The 15,603-nt window shown below is 38.6% G+C and overlaps 1 protein-coding gene across 1 annotated transcript in view; it reads right to left on the reverse strand.

Moving 5' to 3' along the window:
• GRB14 (growth factor receptor bound protein 14) overlaps positions 1-15,603 on the reverse strand; it is a 117,548-nt gene that overhangs the window by 100,495 nt on the left and 1,450 nt on the right. Inside the window, exon 2 of the mRNA XM_046018457.1 lies at positions 15,286-15,418. Coding sequence (XP_045874413.1) covers positions 15,286-15,418 — 133 coding nt within the window. The remainder of the gene's footprint in view (positions 1-15,285; positions 15,419-15,603) is intronic.

Consider the following 15,603-nt stretch of genomic DNA (forward strand, 5'->3'; position numbering starts at 1 on the left):
ATATGCTTACTGTATTATCGAAAGAAATCCTTGGATAAGTAGACCCACATAGTTCAAATCCATGTTGTTCAAGGGACAAATGTGATCACAATGTCTAGTACAAAGAAGATACTCAATAAATATTGGTTGAATGGATTAACAACATGTTGGGAAAACTTAGTGTTGACTAATCCACTAGATTCACCCTTGAAGGCAAGCTAACAGGGCAAGTTTTGTCTTCCTTTTTTGAATGAAAACATTAATGTCATCTATTCCTATGTGCATATGAAACAAAGCTGAGAGGTGCAATTACTGTAATAAAAGAATACAATTCAATAATATCCTGACATGCTGGGATAGTGGATCAGAATTAAGATTTAAATAGGGAAAGGTGGGACGCCTGGGTGGCTCAGTTGGTTAAGCGGCTGCCTTCGGCTCAGGTCATGATCCCAGCGTCCTGGGATCGAGTCCCACATCGGGCTCCGTGCTCGGCAGGGAGCCTGCTTCTCTCAGTCTCTGCCTGCCACTCTGTCTGCCTGTGCTAGCTCTCTCTCTCTCTCTGACAAATAAATAAATAAAATCTTTTAAAAAAATAAATAAATAGGGAAAGGTAAAATCCTACCAAAAAAACCAAGCAATTAAATTTTATTCTAACAAATTATACATAATCTTGGTTTTCATGCAGTTCATAAGAAGGCATTTTTATAGGGATTTTATTGATCACAAGCAAAATAAACTCATTATCATTGAAAATGCTCAAGGAGACTATCTGGATGGTCATCTATCAGATATTTCAGAAATGAATCCTACTTTGGGTAAAAGTGCCACTATCTGAACCACGTGTTCATTCAGCAAGTATTTACAGATGACCTAGGATGTGTATTTACATAGGACCTACAATGTGCCAGGCACAACGCTAATGTCTGGAAAAGCACTGATGTCCAAGGCAGACTTGGCTCATTGCTACCTCTAGAGAGCTTCCTGGAGAGCAGAACACTGATAAATAAATAGACTGATAACACAACAGAACTGACCTGGTAGATTATCTCAAAGCAGGACACCTAATGCAGAATGGAAGAAGTCAAGAGCTGTTTTTCCAAGAGGACTATATAACCAATCAGATGAAGAGAGAGGGGAATAGGAAGGAGACTAAGAAGAACTAAGACTTCTGATTTCTAGTATGGGTAGAGTATATCACTCCCAATGATAGGAGACATAGAAGGAACAAGCTGAAAAGGAAAACTATTAATTCAGTTTGGAATATGTAGAGTTTGAGGTGTCAATGAATTGTGTAAATGAAGATATCTAGCAGGCAACCCAGCATGACTGGTTGAGACTTCTATGTATATTGCTGCTGAGGCCATGGGAGTAGAAGAGATCACCCAAGCAATAAAAAGAGACTAATATGAAAACAAAATGTTCTAGGATAAAACCCTAAGGAAACCAACACTGAGATCCGACAACAGAGACCTGTAGGAGACAGAAGTTAAGAAAGTGGTTTAAGAAGGGAAGAATAATTAAGAATGATCCAAACTGCTTAGGGATCAAAATAATCACAGAAGGTCTTCTGAATAAGACGGTCTTCAGAGACTTTGGTGAGAGCCACTTCCTGCTAAGCTGCAGTAAAGCAGAGTGGAAAAAACACCTCAAATGGTTAACAACACAATAACCTCAATATTAAATGATACAGGTATCAACAAAATCAGAGAAGCTTTAGAGAGAAAGAATTTTGGTTAGAGAAAAGTGGGGAAGGAAAAGAGGATTGATAACCAATCCTCCAAGGGTTACAAAAAGCCACGTCCCATAACATTAAAAACAACACTAGTATTTCTTGAATTTTTCCACCAGAACGAATGAAAATGCAAAAGAAAGTAACTTACATAGCCACTGCCATCTCCAGGTAGGCAAAGATGTTAAGGTATTAAATTTGTTCTTAAAAATCCATGTAGATTGTGCATTCTGCTCATAAAAACAGGAGTGTTTATTTTAATATAAAAATATGTCCCCCTATTTTTGATTAAAATGATTGTTCCAGAAAGGTGTTCCATGTTTACTGTGAGACTTCCATATGGCCCTCCCACCATCCTCACACACCCCGTATGCATACACGCATCATTTACTCCCACTTTGTGAAATATGGAGGAGATCCTTCATACAACAAGAGTGACATCCTCTGGCAATCTCTGTAGAAAGCATCTGCCAGAACCCAAGTCCCATGAACTGCTACATGACCTGTAAACACTTTTCCTTTCATTCTTCTTAAAAATATCCCCTTCAACCTTCAAAGTACATTTCAGACATCATGGAATCTGATGACAACGATGTTCAAGGGACCTGAATTATACACCCTCTTCATCTTTCTTAACTAACAAGCCATCATTTAATAAGTACTCTGTAAATGGAGGTTGACCCAATGCCTTCAAATATTTAGACACTTTTCTCTAAAACTTTCCCATATATTTCCCAAGGTGCAGACATGGTTTTGTAAAGAGGCTCTTATGCCTTTGGGACGAAGGCAGGTTCAGCCTAAATGAGGTCATTAAAACAAAACATCAAGTTCTCAGTGCCCTGAGATTCCAAGCCAATGACCTACAGAGTGTTCCAGCTGATCTTAATTTCCCTGGCACAGCACAGTAAGAGTACTGTAATATAATGCAAAATGTCTCTAAAGAGAAACCAGATACTGGCTCAAGTCTTGCCAATACACAGTTAAATAACACCAAAGTACTCCTTTCATCTGAATCCCGGGCTTCACGCGTATATGTCACCCTTCCCAAGAATGAAAGTAATCTTCCACTATGAATGTGGGCTGATTGAAAAGCTTTTATTGGACTTAGCCCCATAAAGTATACGTGGTTTTTAACTGGCACACACAGGCTGGTAAGACTGAAAACGCCCACAAGGGGACCGAAGAGACAAAGAACAGAACTTATGAGTAAGGGTAATCCAAATTTAGAATGTGCTAATAGTGGTAAATCAATACTCAAACGTTTATCCTGACTCGGATCTTTTTAACATCTAACAATATCAGATCCCTCCCAGTAACTAAACCAAAGTTCACTTTTCTAAGTTTTCATGCAAACTCTTTATCTTTTATATTAAATTATCAGTACATTCCCAAATATTCCCTCATTCTTTCACTTAATAATAACTATTTCCTCTGCTCCTCCCCTGCTCATTAATCCATTCATTCATGAAGTTATTTTTTGAAATATTTTATTTATTTATTTGTCACAGAGAGAGAGAGAGAACAAGCAGGAGGAGCAGCAAGCAGAGGGAGAGGCAGGCTCCCCACTGAGCAAGGAACCCAATGTGGGATTCAATCCCAGGGCCTTGAGATCATGACCTGAGCCGAAGGCAGACGTTCAACCAATGAGCCACCCAGGCATCGCCATTAATTTATTTTTTCATTCAGCAAAATTTACTGAGGGTCTTTTAAGTGCCAGGCATTGCTCGATCTGCTGGAGATTGAGTAGTATATAAGACAAACCATCTGAGTTGAAAAAGATTTGTTATCAATCAAGAGTCATTCCCTTCCTCAGTTTCTGGATAGTTTATCAATGAGGCTTTGCCATTAACGACATGTTATTCTCTCACTTAAATACAGTTTGTTCAAACTAATACACTCAGAAAAACTGGGGGGTAAAGTGTTAATTTTATCACATCTTGGCCAAACCAACATAAAAGTGAGGCTTTGCATGACTTCTTCCCAATTTTTTAAATAAAATGCCATTGTCTTATAATATGCTTTAAATACATTTTCATCAAAAGTTTAGAGCTATAAATTTAGTTTATTCAATCTAAGGAAAATGTCAACCATATAATTAGAAAAGTTAGTCCTCACTCTCAAACGAGTCAGCCAAATTAGACTTATATTCTATCAGATAAGGTCCAACTTTACTTTTCAATTCAGTTAAAGGTACGCATTCTGAGAAAAAAACATATTAAAAAACACTGAAAATTAGTTACAGATTATATCTTATAAGAGAAATAGCTGAAAACAGACAAAATTAAAATAATATAGAACTAAGAGCTCTGAGGGGCACCTGGGTGGCTCATGGGTTAAGCCTCTGCCTTACACTCAGGTCATGATCCCAGGGTCCTGGGATTGAGCCCCACATTAGACTCTCTGCTTGGTGGGGAGCCTGTGTCCCCCTCCCTCTCTCTGCTGCCTCTTTGCCTACTTGTGATCTCTGTCTGTCAAATAAATAAATAAAATCTTCAAAAAGAAAAAAAAAGAACTAAGAGCTCTGAGGAGGATGATGAAGTGGTAGGAAGGACATGGAATTCCTTTGGTAATTGTGTAAGCGTAATTCCTGCCTTGATTTTCAGCCTTTGGGTCTAATTAAATAAAAACCAAGAATAAAATTAAAAGTAGCTCCATTCATTGCAGTATTCATCAAGATAAAAATTTCTTATGTTTTTAATGAAAGCAAATGATGTATATATACTTAAAAAATTAATCTAATAGCTTATTTGTTATTAACAGAAAGTAGAAAATACTGAAGTATTTTATGATAAAATGGGATGGGAATTGATTGGTCTTTTAGAATACATACTTTATATGATTTGGTGTGATTTTACAAAATAGGTTTTAAACACACACAAATAACACACACAAAATGTACAAGGAAATCATGTACAAGATATCCTTGAGTTTATCTAATTCATCTTCAAAAATCTTGTAGCCTCAGAAAGGATTTCTGTCACATTTAGAAGACAGAATATTAACTATTGTAGCTGCTGTGGATCCTGTCCAGACCTGCCACTTTGAGGCTAAAGCCCTCATGCTTCCACCAGCCACCAAGCTAAGTCCTCCCTTCCTGCCATTACACTCAGCTGAAGAGAGCTGCCACGGCCTGGCCTTTCCTGGGGAGTCCAGCCCCTCTGTTCTAATTCTGAAGAATTCTGTAAGGCCCACCTAGCTCCAGAGCACCTATGGGATTGACTGAGACCTCTGCTGTGGCTGCCTTGGAGCCCAGCTTCTCCCTCAGTCTGTTCCCATGGGCAGTTTTCTTTTCTTTTCTTTCTTTCTTTTAGATTTTTTTTATTTATTTGAGAGAAAGAGAGCATGCACAAGCAGAGAACAGGGACAGAGGCAGAGGCGGAGAGACTAGCAGGCTGTCTGCTGAACAGGGAGCCTGATGGGAGCAGGGGGGCTCAATACCAGGACCCCTGGATCACGACCTGAGCCAAAGGCAGATGCTCAACACACTGAGCCACACAGAGGCCCCCAAAGGGGCAGTTTTCAAGAGCTCTCTCCAGGACACTCCCTGCAGGCAAACTTGTGCTCCAATTCTGTTTCCCAGGGAACCTCACCTGCAGCATGAACCTACAGCACACCAGGTGTTCACAGGCACATTTTCTTTCAGCTATTGGTTCATCCCAAGTATTGAAAAATAGCAGAAAATACATTTAAATACGTGACAAAATACCATTTCAGTATTTCACACTAATGAGCTATTTACTTTGTGCTTAGGAAACTTTCCCTCAAAGGTTAGGTATTCTCTGCCAGGAGTCAGGAGAGAGAGAAATTAAAGTCAATAATTAAAAACTGGAAAAAACAGAAAGTGAGAATTTTTATCAATCCCATCACACAATCATATATCTGAATTCAGAACATTTCAACCCTAACCAAAATTCTCCTTCCTCATCATGTCTCTCCTTAACAGAAATTCACTCACGGCATAAAAAGACAGAAACCCCTTCCGATCCATGGTGCTTTGATTAATCATTAAAGCAAGCTCTCCTGTGTGTGACACCCCGGAGGTTTACATGCCCCAGGGGAATGCACCAGGTGAGAACGTTATTACGAACACAGGTAGGTTCTCAGAAAGGTAAGTCTTAGGAAAAAGTACATGTGGAACATGAGGATCTGAAAACCGATTCTCTTAAACCTGTGAGTCTGCACATCCCTTGGAAAGTTTTATATATTCAAGGGATCTATGTCTCTGCATTTCTACACCGTGAGCACTGGCCCAAGTTATTCCCCAGTGATATTAATAGCTAATAATTAAGACATTTGCTAACACCTACTACCCCTTGCTCTGAGAGACTTGTTATTGTGAGCCCAGTTGATATTTCCACTTCATTTTTTCTGACATGGGATTTTTAAAATACACACAGTAAGCTTAGAGGAACCATAGTAGTCCACGAAATACTTTTTACTTATAATCTCATTAAGAATAGTTTACAGAATCAAAAATATATCCATTAATTTTGTTACCCATGACCAAAATGTCCTATGTGTGTAATAAAAGCAAAAAGATATATACTGTTAAAAATCCCATTGGTCTAGGATCCTAGCGTGTAATTTTATTTTTGTTAATAAAAACTGTTGGGGTGCCTCGGTGGCTCAGTCGGTTAAGCGTTTGCCCAGGGTCCTGGAATCAAGCCCTGCATCAGGCTCCTTGCTCAGCGAAGAGCCTGCTTCTCCCTCTTCCTCTGCTTGTGGCTCTCCATATTTGGGTTCTCTATCTCTCTAATAAATAAATAAAATCTTAAAAATAAATAAATAAAAACTGTTAATAGATTTTAAAATATTTTTAATTTGATCAAGATGATTGATAATGATTAGAATGTCAAAATGCAATTTGTTAAAATTTCTTTGTACTATTTATTATCAATAATCCACTTATTCATTCTTTTCATGAAAGAACCTAAGAACAAGGAACACAAGATACTCTATTTGGAGGGAAAAACAATAAATGATTAGACCAAGTAGATAAATGCCAACAATTCATATTATGTGAAGTACAGCCAAGGAAATGCACGGAAAAGTTGGAGTTGGGGGAAACAAGACAAACAGGTGTGGAGGAGTGCGATATACTTTAGGTAGTCTAGTCAAAAAGCCTCCTAGATAAGTCATCTTACACTGAGACCTACCTAAAGAATACAGAGGAGTCAGTTACATAAAGAGCAAGGAAAAGAGGTTCCAAGCAGAGAAAAAAGTCAAGCCAAAGGCTCTGAGGTAGAATAAAAGTTGCCAAGTTCACAAACAGGTAGGACTGTCCCTCCACTGTGGCTGGAATATAATCAACAAAAAGTAGAATACAGAAAAAGTCTCTAAGGTAGGCAGAAAGCCAAATCATGCAGAATCCTGTAGGTCAAAGTACGAAGTTGAACTTCATGCTAATCTATCAAAAAGTTTTCAACCAAGCAGTGACATGATGTGATCTAACTTTCCAAGAGTTCTCTTCTAAAAAGTGTATAGAGAATGGACCAAAATAGGCTAACACAAAAGAAAGCCTTTGATGCCTCTTGTATGAGAGTACGCAGTGGCTGAAGCTGGGATGGTAGCAGGGAAGATGGAAAGGCATTTATGGATTCAAGAATATTGCTGGGAAAGGTGTGGCAGTACTTGACAAAAGACCAGAAAGAGGTCTCCTTGGATTTTTGCTTTAGCGACCAAATGGATTATTCGAGGGTGGAGCAAGAGGAATTTGGAGAAGGACTTTAAAGGTTATAACCACCTCAAACCTTAAGCCAAGAAGATCCAAGTGCATTGGATCTACACCAGCCTCAAATATCTCACACCAAATATCATATCCGTATTTCTAAGCTTAAACAGAATTTTATTACCCAACCTGGCCCCTCTCCATATGACACCTTTTCCGACTCTCTACTATTTGGACCTTGACTCTGATGCGCAATTTCTAGTTTAGCCCGTACTGTCCTTATCATCTCCATAAAGGTGGCTCCTGTGTTCCTTGTCCCATGACACCCAAATGTGCCTTTATCACAGGAGCTGTGGTGACCATGTGGGAGGATCGCAATAAAGGGTAAGGAGGAAACTTCTGGGGCTAGTGGGACCAAACAAGTCTCCTAAAGTCCTGTAGCTGCTACATGGACTCATTAGTACTTCAAAAGCCACCAGAATCGCTCACTCTAAGAACAGAATGAAATGATAGCACTCTCAGGGCATAGAAAGTGTGGGCAAAAGGCTCCTATCACACCACTCAGCAGCAGCAGGATATTATTAAAAACTAGGCTTAGTTGTGATTTCTCTCTGTCAAATAAATAAAATATTAAAAAAAAAAAACTAGGCTTGCAGATTCCCAGCCCAATATTTTTAATCCCATCATACTGACTCTTATCTCTCCACAGAAACAATATTAAACAAGGAGTCCAGGATGTTGTAAATGTACCATTCTTTGGAACTATTACAGATTAGAAAACTTTTACCGACTCCCTAACAACCTCACCACCACATGCGTCATTACATCTATGGACAAGGTATGTGAATAAAGAGTCTACTTATAAATGATCTTTTGGAATTGGTGAAGTAGTTAAGAATATTAATCCTCCTGGAGAACCGGACTGGCTCAGTTGGTACAGCATGAGACTCTTGATCTTGAGGTTGTGGGTTCGAGCCCCATGTTAGGTGTAGAGATTACTTAAAAATAAAACCTTAAAAAAAAAGAATATTAATGCTCTCATTTGTGTTTATTTTCTCTGTGGCTTTGAAAAAGGCTAAATGAGTGGAACCAAAGGGAAGGACAAGAAGTAAAGGATGCTCTCCCCATATCGGGTTTCCCAGTTCTCTCCTAAATTGATTCTGAAAGGCTCTCTTCAGCTCCCTTGCCTTGGCAAAGACTTGTGGCCGTTTCCTAGGTTCTTCATTGAGCTTATCCCTTATCTAGAGTGCCAAAAGGACAATGCCCCAGTCTGCCTATCCCCGCTTAAATACATGTCAGTGTATTCTTACAGAATGGAATTTCTTACTATCCTATATAAGTTGACATGTTCAAAAGCAACATCTACAAGACTACAGAAAGCTTTTTTATATTAATTAAGATCCACATTTACATTGAACAATGAATGGCTTCAATTTTCCTTCTGTTGAAAGAACATAATATATGCCCCTAGGGAAAAACAAGCCAGAAGCTGAGCTTTCAAGACAAGTGAAAAATAAAACCCATATTGCAGATAAAGGTTGGATTTCAAATGTACCCTGCAAATTAACCAAGAATTAGAGGCAACCTTCAAACTGGAAATAAAACCTTGACAAGCAGATCTGCTGGGAGATTTAAGTTTTAAAATAGGAAGAGACAGCTGTCTTCTGTTACAAATGAAAGTAACTAGCATGAAGTAGAGAGAATCCTGAGTTGGTAGCTCCTGTCATCAGAGGCTAAGGGACATCACTAAATTGCAAACTCAAAGACAATGGCTAAGAAAGATACCCATCATTGAAGGGTGGCATTAACTGAAACCACTGTCAAGTAAATATGCTTCATTTGAATTAAGTGAATCGAAGCAAAGGAAGCAGACACTGTGAACTGTCTAGGCCACTCAGCCAAACTAACTGGTAGATCACCATATATCATAGGTACGCAATAAGGCTTTTGATTTTGTGTCCACTGTTGTTTGTTTGAGATCCTTCTCTCCTGGGGCACTAATCATCCATTGTTTCTTCCTACCCTCATACGCCATACCCATTGAAGCTGGACTTCCTGCTCACAGAATTTGTTCTCACAAACTTGGCTGAGCAGCGGTCCAGGCCCTGTCCCCCTTCGGCTACAGCTGACCGAATAAGAGCTGAACACACCGAGCTACAAGCTCTCTCCAGATGCAGACTCCAGTCACTTACCAAGTGCTGAACCACGAGTAGGAGGAAAGATTTATTCCAATGGGGTGGCCATCGGGGACCAGGTACACGGAGAGGTAATCAAGACAAGCAAGACTGAAGACAAATGTGAGAATGAAATGGACACAGAAGGAGAAGGAGAGGGGTGCCTGGGTGGCTCAGTGGGTTAAAGCCTCTACCTTCGGCTCAGGTCATGATCCCAGGGTCCTGGGATTGAGCCCCGCATCGGGCTCTCTTCTCAGCGGGGAGCCTGCTTCCTCCTCTCTCTCTCTCTCTGCCTGCCTGCCTACTTGTGATCTCTGTCGGTCAAATAAATAAATAAATAAATAAAATCTTTAAAAAGAAAAAAAAAAAAAAGGAGAAGCAGAGATTATATACTGTGCTGGTGAAGAATGGAGAAAGTGGCTGCCTTGATCTTGGCTGACTTTCTACTCCCTGATTCCAATCTCTCATGAGATCAGTGAACTCTTGGCCTTCGGATACTATAACATAACCTTTCAGGCTAGTTCATGTGAGGATCTGTTTCCTCCAAACAATCAATACTTGGATAAAACATCAACTAAAGTCCATTTGTAATATTTCTACCTTTTCTCAACTAAATGATATTGTCCACAATTTTGAAAGGTCAGATTGCCCCAGAGTCTAAAAGCGACTGGGAATATGAATACCCCTGATTTTCCACAGAAGTCAAAGAGAAAAAAAAATAATAATAAGTCTAATTCCTATGCCCTTCATCAAGACACTTGTTGAGGTGGTTTTGCAAGAGGCCTGAGTATCAACATTTCTAACAAGCAGCCCCACTGATTCTTAGAAAGGTGGTCCAGTGTTTACCCTTTAAAAAGTACTCCTCTAAAGCCTGCTTCAATATCTTTGCTACAAAGATCTGTGTACTTTCAAATTCCTCCCAAGAAAAATGATATTCATCAAGTGCCAACCGTCAAGTAGCAAATTGCAGCTGGAAAGACATATTTGTTTGAAACCCTAATAGGAGCAAGTATTGTTTCTATTTATTTTTTTCTGCATATATAAGATATTTGCATTTCATTCCACATTAAATGGGATTTTGTAAAATGGCCTGGGGAAGCCTAAATGCAACTTATGATGCTGTTTCCATCTGAAAATGGATTTAAATTTCTAAAGAGCTAATTTAAGGACTTTTGAAATATAACCAGTTCATAATTTGAGGATTTCATGTATCATTCCAACTGAAACAATTTGGTTATGATACCAAGGAATTATTGTTATTTTTGTTAGACAATACTGGTATTTTGGTCATAGAAGAAAATATATTTTTCAGCGATGCATACAAAACTAGGTGGGGATACAATGAGAGGATGTTCAGGATTTATTTTAAAATATTTCAACAAAGACAATAAAAATTTCAGAAAAGAATACATGAAGTAAGTAAATGAAGCAAAATCTTGCTAATTACTGAATCTGGAAAATGGAAATATGAGACTATAATTTATTGCTTTATACTTCTGTGAATATTGGAGTAATGAGTATAGGAGAGATCGGTTAATGTAGCAGCCATGTAAGATTCCTACAGGACTATGCAAATTGGGTTAATTACTAGCATCACAAAGGAATGACATCAGAGGCCCGTTAATTTGGGAAGAGATGAACTTGTCTTTTGATAGTTCCTGATATGTGAGAGAAAAAAGAAATCAAAGGCAGAGCACATGGAAAAGTAATTTCTTAATTATTTGAAAGATATTTTTGTTTTTCTGAGATGTACAAAAAGGCTTAATTCAATACAGAATACATCAGAAACAGTGTGGTAAGGGGCAAAGCACATTCAGACATGATACTCTTTTTGATCTCCCTTTATTTAAATTGTAAAAGTACGGCCAAATCATTTCTGGCTTTTGCCCTTTTCAAAAAAATTACAAAATGTGGATAAGAGACCTCTTCTTGGCGTTCTTCTAACTGTGGACTATAAACTCACACAAAAGCTGGTTATTAGTAATACTAGTAAATCCTACTTGGTGATACGCCAATTATTTGATAAATTTTTCATATCAGTTTTAGGGAGAAGGTGGAGAAGAAAGCTAGAAGATAAAAAACACAAAGAGATAGTTACAATTGAAGAAGAAGAAAAAAAGAAGAATCTAGGTCCTTAAATGAGTATTAACTAATGGTACCATGACCCATGTTCTAGCATTATGAGCAGCTGTAACTAACAACACTGGCATGTTTATTCCTTGTGCTGCTCTTAGTTTTCAACTTCTGTGGTAATTGGACCTTCCTTAAAAAAACTCTTTAAAGCCTCAAGAAATGCAGATTCCAGGTCCTCGCTGTGCCATCGCCAGCCACATAGCATTTTTTAGCCTCAGTTTACTCATCTGTAAAGCAGCATTCAGTAGATGACTTCAAAGTTCTCTTCCAGCTCAAACATTCCACAACAGTTTTTCATGGGTATCTTTTTATCTTTAAAATCTTCAGATACTTTATTTTGAGTAAGTTTCACTACCAAGTCCTGGGAAGCAATTAACTAGACCTACGCACAAGTTGAGTCCCAGCACAAAAATTACCTGAGGGTAGACAAACACAAGACAAGAACTGATTCTTTTGTAAGGGCTAAGGATCTTTTATTCTTTCCCTTTCTTCAAGTAGTAGGTGCTAAGGAATGATTTCCTGGTAAATTTCAATCAGAAATAGAAAAAAAGAGAGAGAGATCTAAATTCATATGTCACTTTCAATATAAAGTCTAAATTGCAAGTAATTTTTCTGGGCAATGCATATAAAGGAATCTGCTCTAAATCTCCTTTATTGGTAAGCATCGGGAAATATGTCGAGGAGATATATCTGGCCAGTATTATAACAAGGAGAGAGAATAAAGAATCCATATTCTATACCACTCTAGCTCTTATTTTAAAATAAAAACACTGGAAGACTATAGTAAATATTATATACTTTTAGACATTTTATTTTCAGAGATAAAGTATATCCTATTTGTGGCTTCAGTGCACTTTACCACCCATGTATTATGTAGGTGTCTCAAATTGTTAAAAAAGAAATTATGGCCTATAAAATGGTTTTTGACTGTGGCTTTGAAAGGCCACATGAAATTTAACATGTCTAGTCTGGATTCTTTCAAACTTTCTGGTCAATTATTCGTAAATAACAAGTGCAATTCTTCACTTTTTCTACAGGGAGAAAAGAATTGCTAAAATGACTGGAATGGTTAAACAAAACAAATGAAGAGAGACTATAAAGAAAAGAGACATTAGCTCCTGTAATGTGTCAACCATAAATAATAGTCAATAGAAACCTATCACATCCAGTCCTTTACATCATCTCAAGTGAAGGTCAGAGATAATCCGGCCAGAAATACCATCTTGTAAAAGGGTCATCTGTGTCACAAAGATACTGGGCTTGGGAAATCACTGACATAGAGTCAGCTGTTCCCAAAGCATCACTCAGTCCAAAGAACTGAGCATATATAAAGGAATAAAAACAAAGGATCTGTTCTAAATGCAAAGTGTAGGTGGAAACATAAAAGAATGTAAAAAGGAACCTTCCTCTTCCCCAACTTTGGGACATCCTTCTCTTCACAGAAATCCCAACCCTTGGGCAAAGGAAGAGATCAGCGTGAAGGGCCCTTCCCGGGTGGGAACACCCCTCTGGGACTGGTCTCCAGGAGGCTGGCCAGAACTCTCAGCTCATGAAACAGCACTGCTGTCTGTGTGAGCATAGTGCTCTCTGAGAAGGTCACTGTGGAAATAGGACACAAGGCCATAGCAGGAAACGAGCCGGAGTCAAGAGTAACACAGCACCCTTTTCCCATTTTGCAAATTTGCTAAACCTGATCCGAAGAAATGCTATCGTTCCCCAGTACAAGATGTCTTACTCTAGCATGATGACTACACACCCTTAGGGCACACCCTGACTTGACCCTGACCCATACCCATTCTCTCTTTTTTTCTCCCTCTATTAACATATTTTCTCTCTATTCAAAACAAATCTTGCCCCATTGACATCTCTTAGACACAGGCATTTTCCCAGTGTTCAACCTAGAAATTAAAGTGAGAGTAAGCCCAGACCTCTCCTCTTCCACTCCCCTTCCTCTGTTCACCTCCAACTCATATTCCAACTCTAAATCAAAGCCCCATCAAGGTATGGCATTTTTGCTTAGCCCAGTGCTCCAGAACCTAGGATGGTGCAAGGAATACAGCTGGCCCTCCATAAATAGGGAAATAATCTATTACATTCCCCCAGCTAACTATTATGCCATCATCAAACCTTTCCTTTTCCCATGCCGGATCCCACGGGCAATCATCAATTTTTCTGCCATCATGATACACAATCAAATCCATCACCCACATTTCCATCTTATATCCTTACCCAAAAGCCAAGCTCTTAAAAGGCCAGACATTTCAGCAGGGCTGCTTTTTGCTTGGGCTCTGACTTTAAAACTCATCCTGATAATAAAGCTCTCAAGAATCTCCTCCTTGTTCATCTCCTCATCCAAAGTCACAGTCCCGCCCACTTAAGGACTTGCCTCCCCCATCGAAGTCTCTAATTGAGAACATACCTCTGCTCCGGGAATATTTACTCCCACTTTCTCCAGTCCTTTTCCAAAAAGCACATGCACCAATTAAACTTCAAACCGTCCCCCTCAAATTATATATATATATATATATATATATATATATATATATATGCCTTGTTATACCAGACTTCTATCAAAACCCAAGAGTCCATGGAATGCTTCCCTTCTGTCTTTATTATTGCTTTATATTATCAAGAACCCTTCTATTCCTTAGGGTATTTCCTTCATTCCTAAAACATATATTATTGAACTCATCATAGGTAGAAAAAGGCAGAAAAAAGGAAAGAGAACAATAGACGTGGGGAAATGATCTATGGTCTTCTCTCCACTTATTACCCCTCTCCTCACTGCAAGTATCTGACTGTTTAAAATCATTGCTTCCATCCTTGCAAGAACAAGGTACATTTTGCCTAGTGAAACCGCTCATTGTTTTGCTGACTCAAAATTGGGAGGGAGTATATTAAGAGATGGGATTATTCTAGGATACACTATTTTTTTTTTCAAAATGTATAATCATGATGGATCTCCCCATAGTTGCTGGGTCCCTGAAATCTAATTTGCCTCCATCAGTCTCAAACTAGAAATGGAGAAAGAAAGCAAAATCATGAAAGTAAAGTTCATCTTCTAATCATCACTAAGGAGTCATCTGCCTTCTGTAGCCAGAAGCCTCCAAACTGAGGAATTTACCAGTGAAGAAGCCATGTTGCATTCTCAACTCCAATTACCTTTTGCCACAGAATCACTATACCATTTCCTTTAGTAAGTGAGGCTGGCTTGGGTTAAAACGTGGAAGATTAAAGAAGGTATTAAAGAAATCAGCTAATCCCTTTCTCACCCCCATACCCTCCAATTTCTGACTAACATTGATAATCTATTATCACATATAATTCTCCCACCTACCCTGTAAATAATAATAGCTCCCAGACCCTGTCCTTTATATATATTCTCCCACTTAACACAAAAGCCTGGCAGGTAAGTTTTAACATTCCCATTTTACAGCTATGATAACTGGGGGCTCAAAGGGAAATGATGCCAAAACTTTGTCGGCCAATAGTCATTTAAAATAGGCCATACCACTCCTTTGTTAACATTATAAAGTACAGAATCTCTTTAAAAACTGTGTGCATTTAGAACTCCTAAAATTAGAAAATTTTAAAATGCATACCTGCTTTTTCCTTGAATTTGCTTTGGGAAACAGGCCTGCTGACAACACAGATGTAAATGGAGAACAGCATAGCTCAGGAAAAGGGTTTGGAATAGATGGCATTTCCAGAACATCAAGATCTTTCTTTTTTCTCCTACACCAAGAGAACATAGGAGGTAATTTACATAAAGCGGAATGTAAAATATAATTGCTGACAGGATTAAGAAGTTAAGGGCCAACATGTACCACTGTGTGACAACACTAATATTACATAAAGTACACAGCAAAGGTCTGTGATGTACTTAACGTGGGTCAAAATAAAATTTGTTAATTGATATA

The sequence above is a fragment of the Meles meles genome, chromosome 9, assembly GCF_922984935.1.
Source record: "Meles meles chromosome 9, mMelMel3.1 paternal haplotype, whole genome shotgun sequence".
Lineage (NCBI taxonomy): Eukaryota > Metazoa > Chordata > Mammalia > Carnivora > Mustelidae > Meles > Meles meles.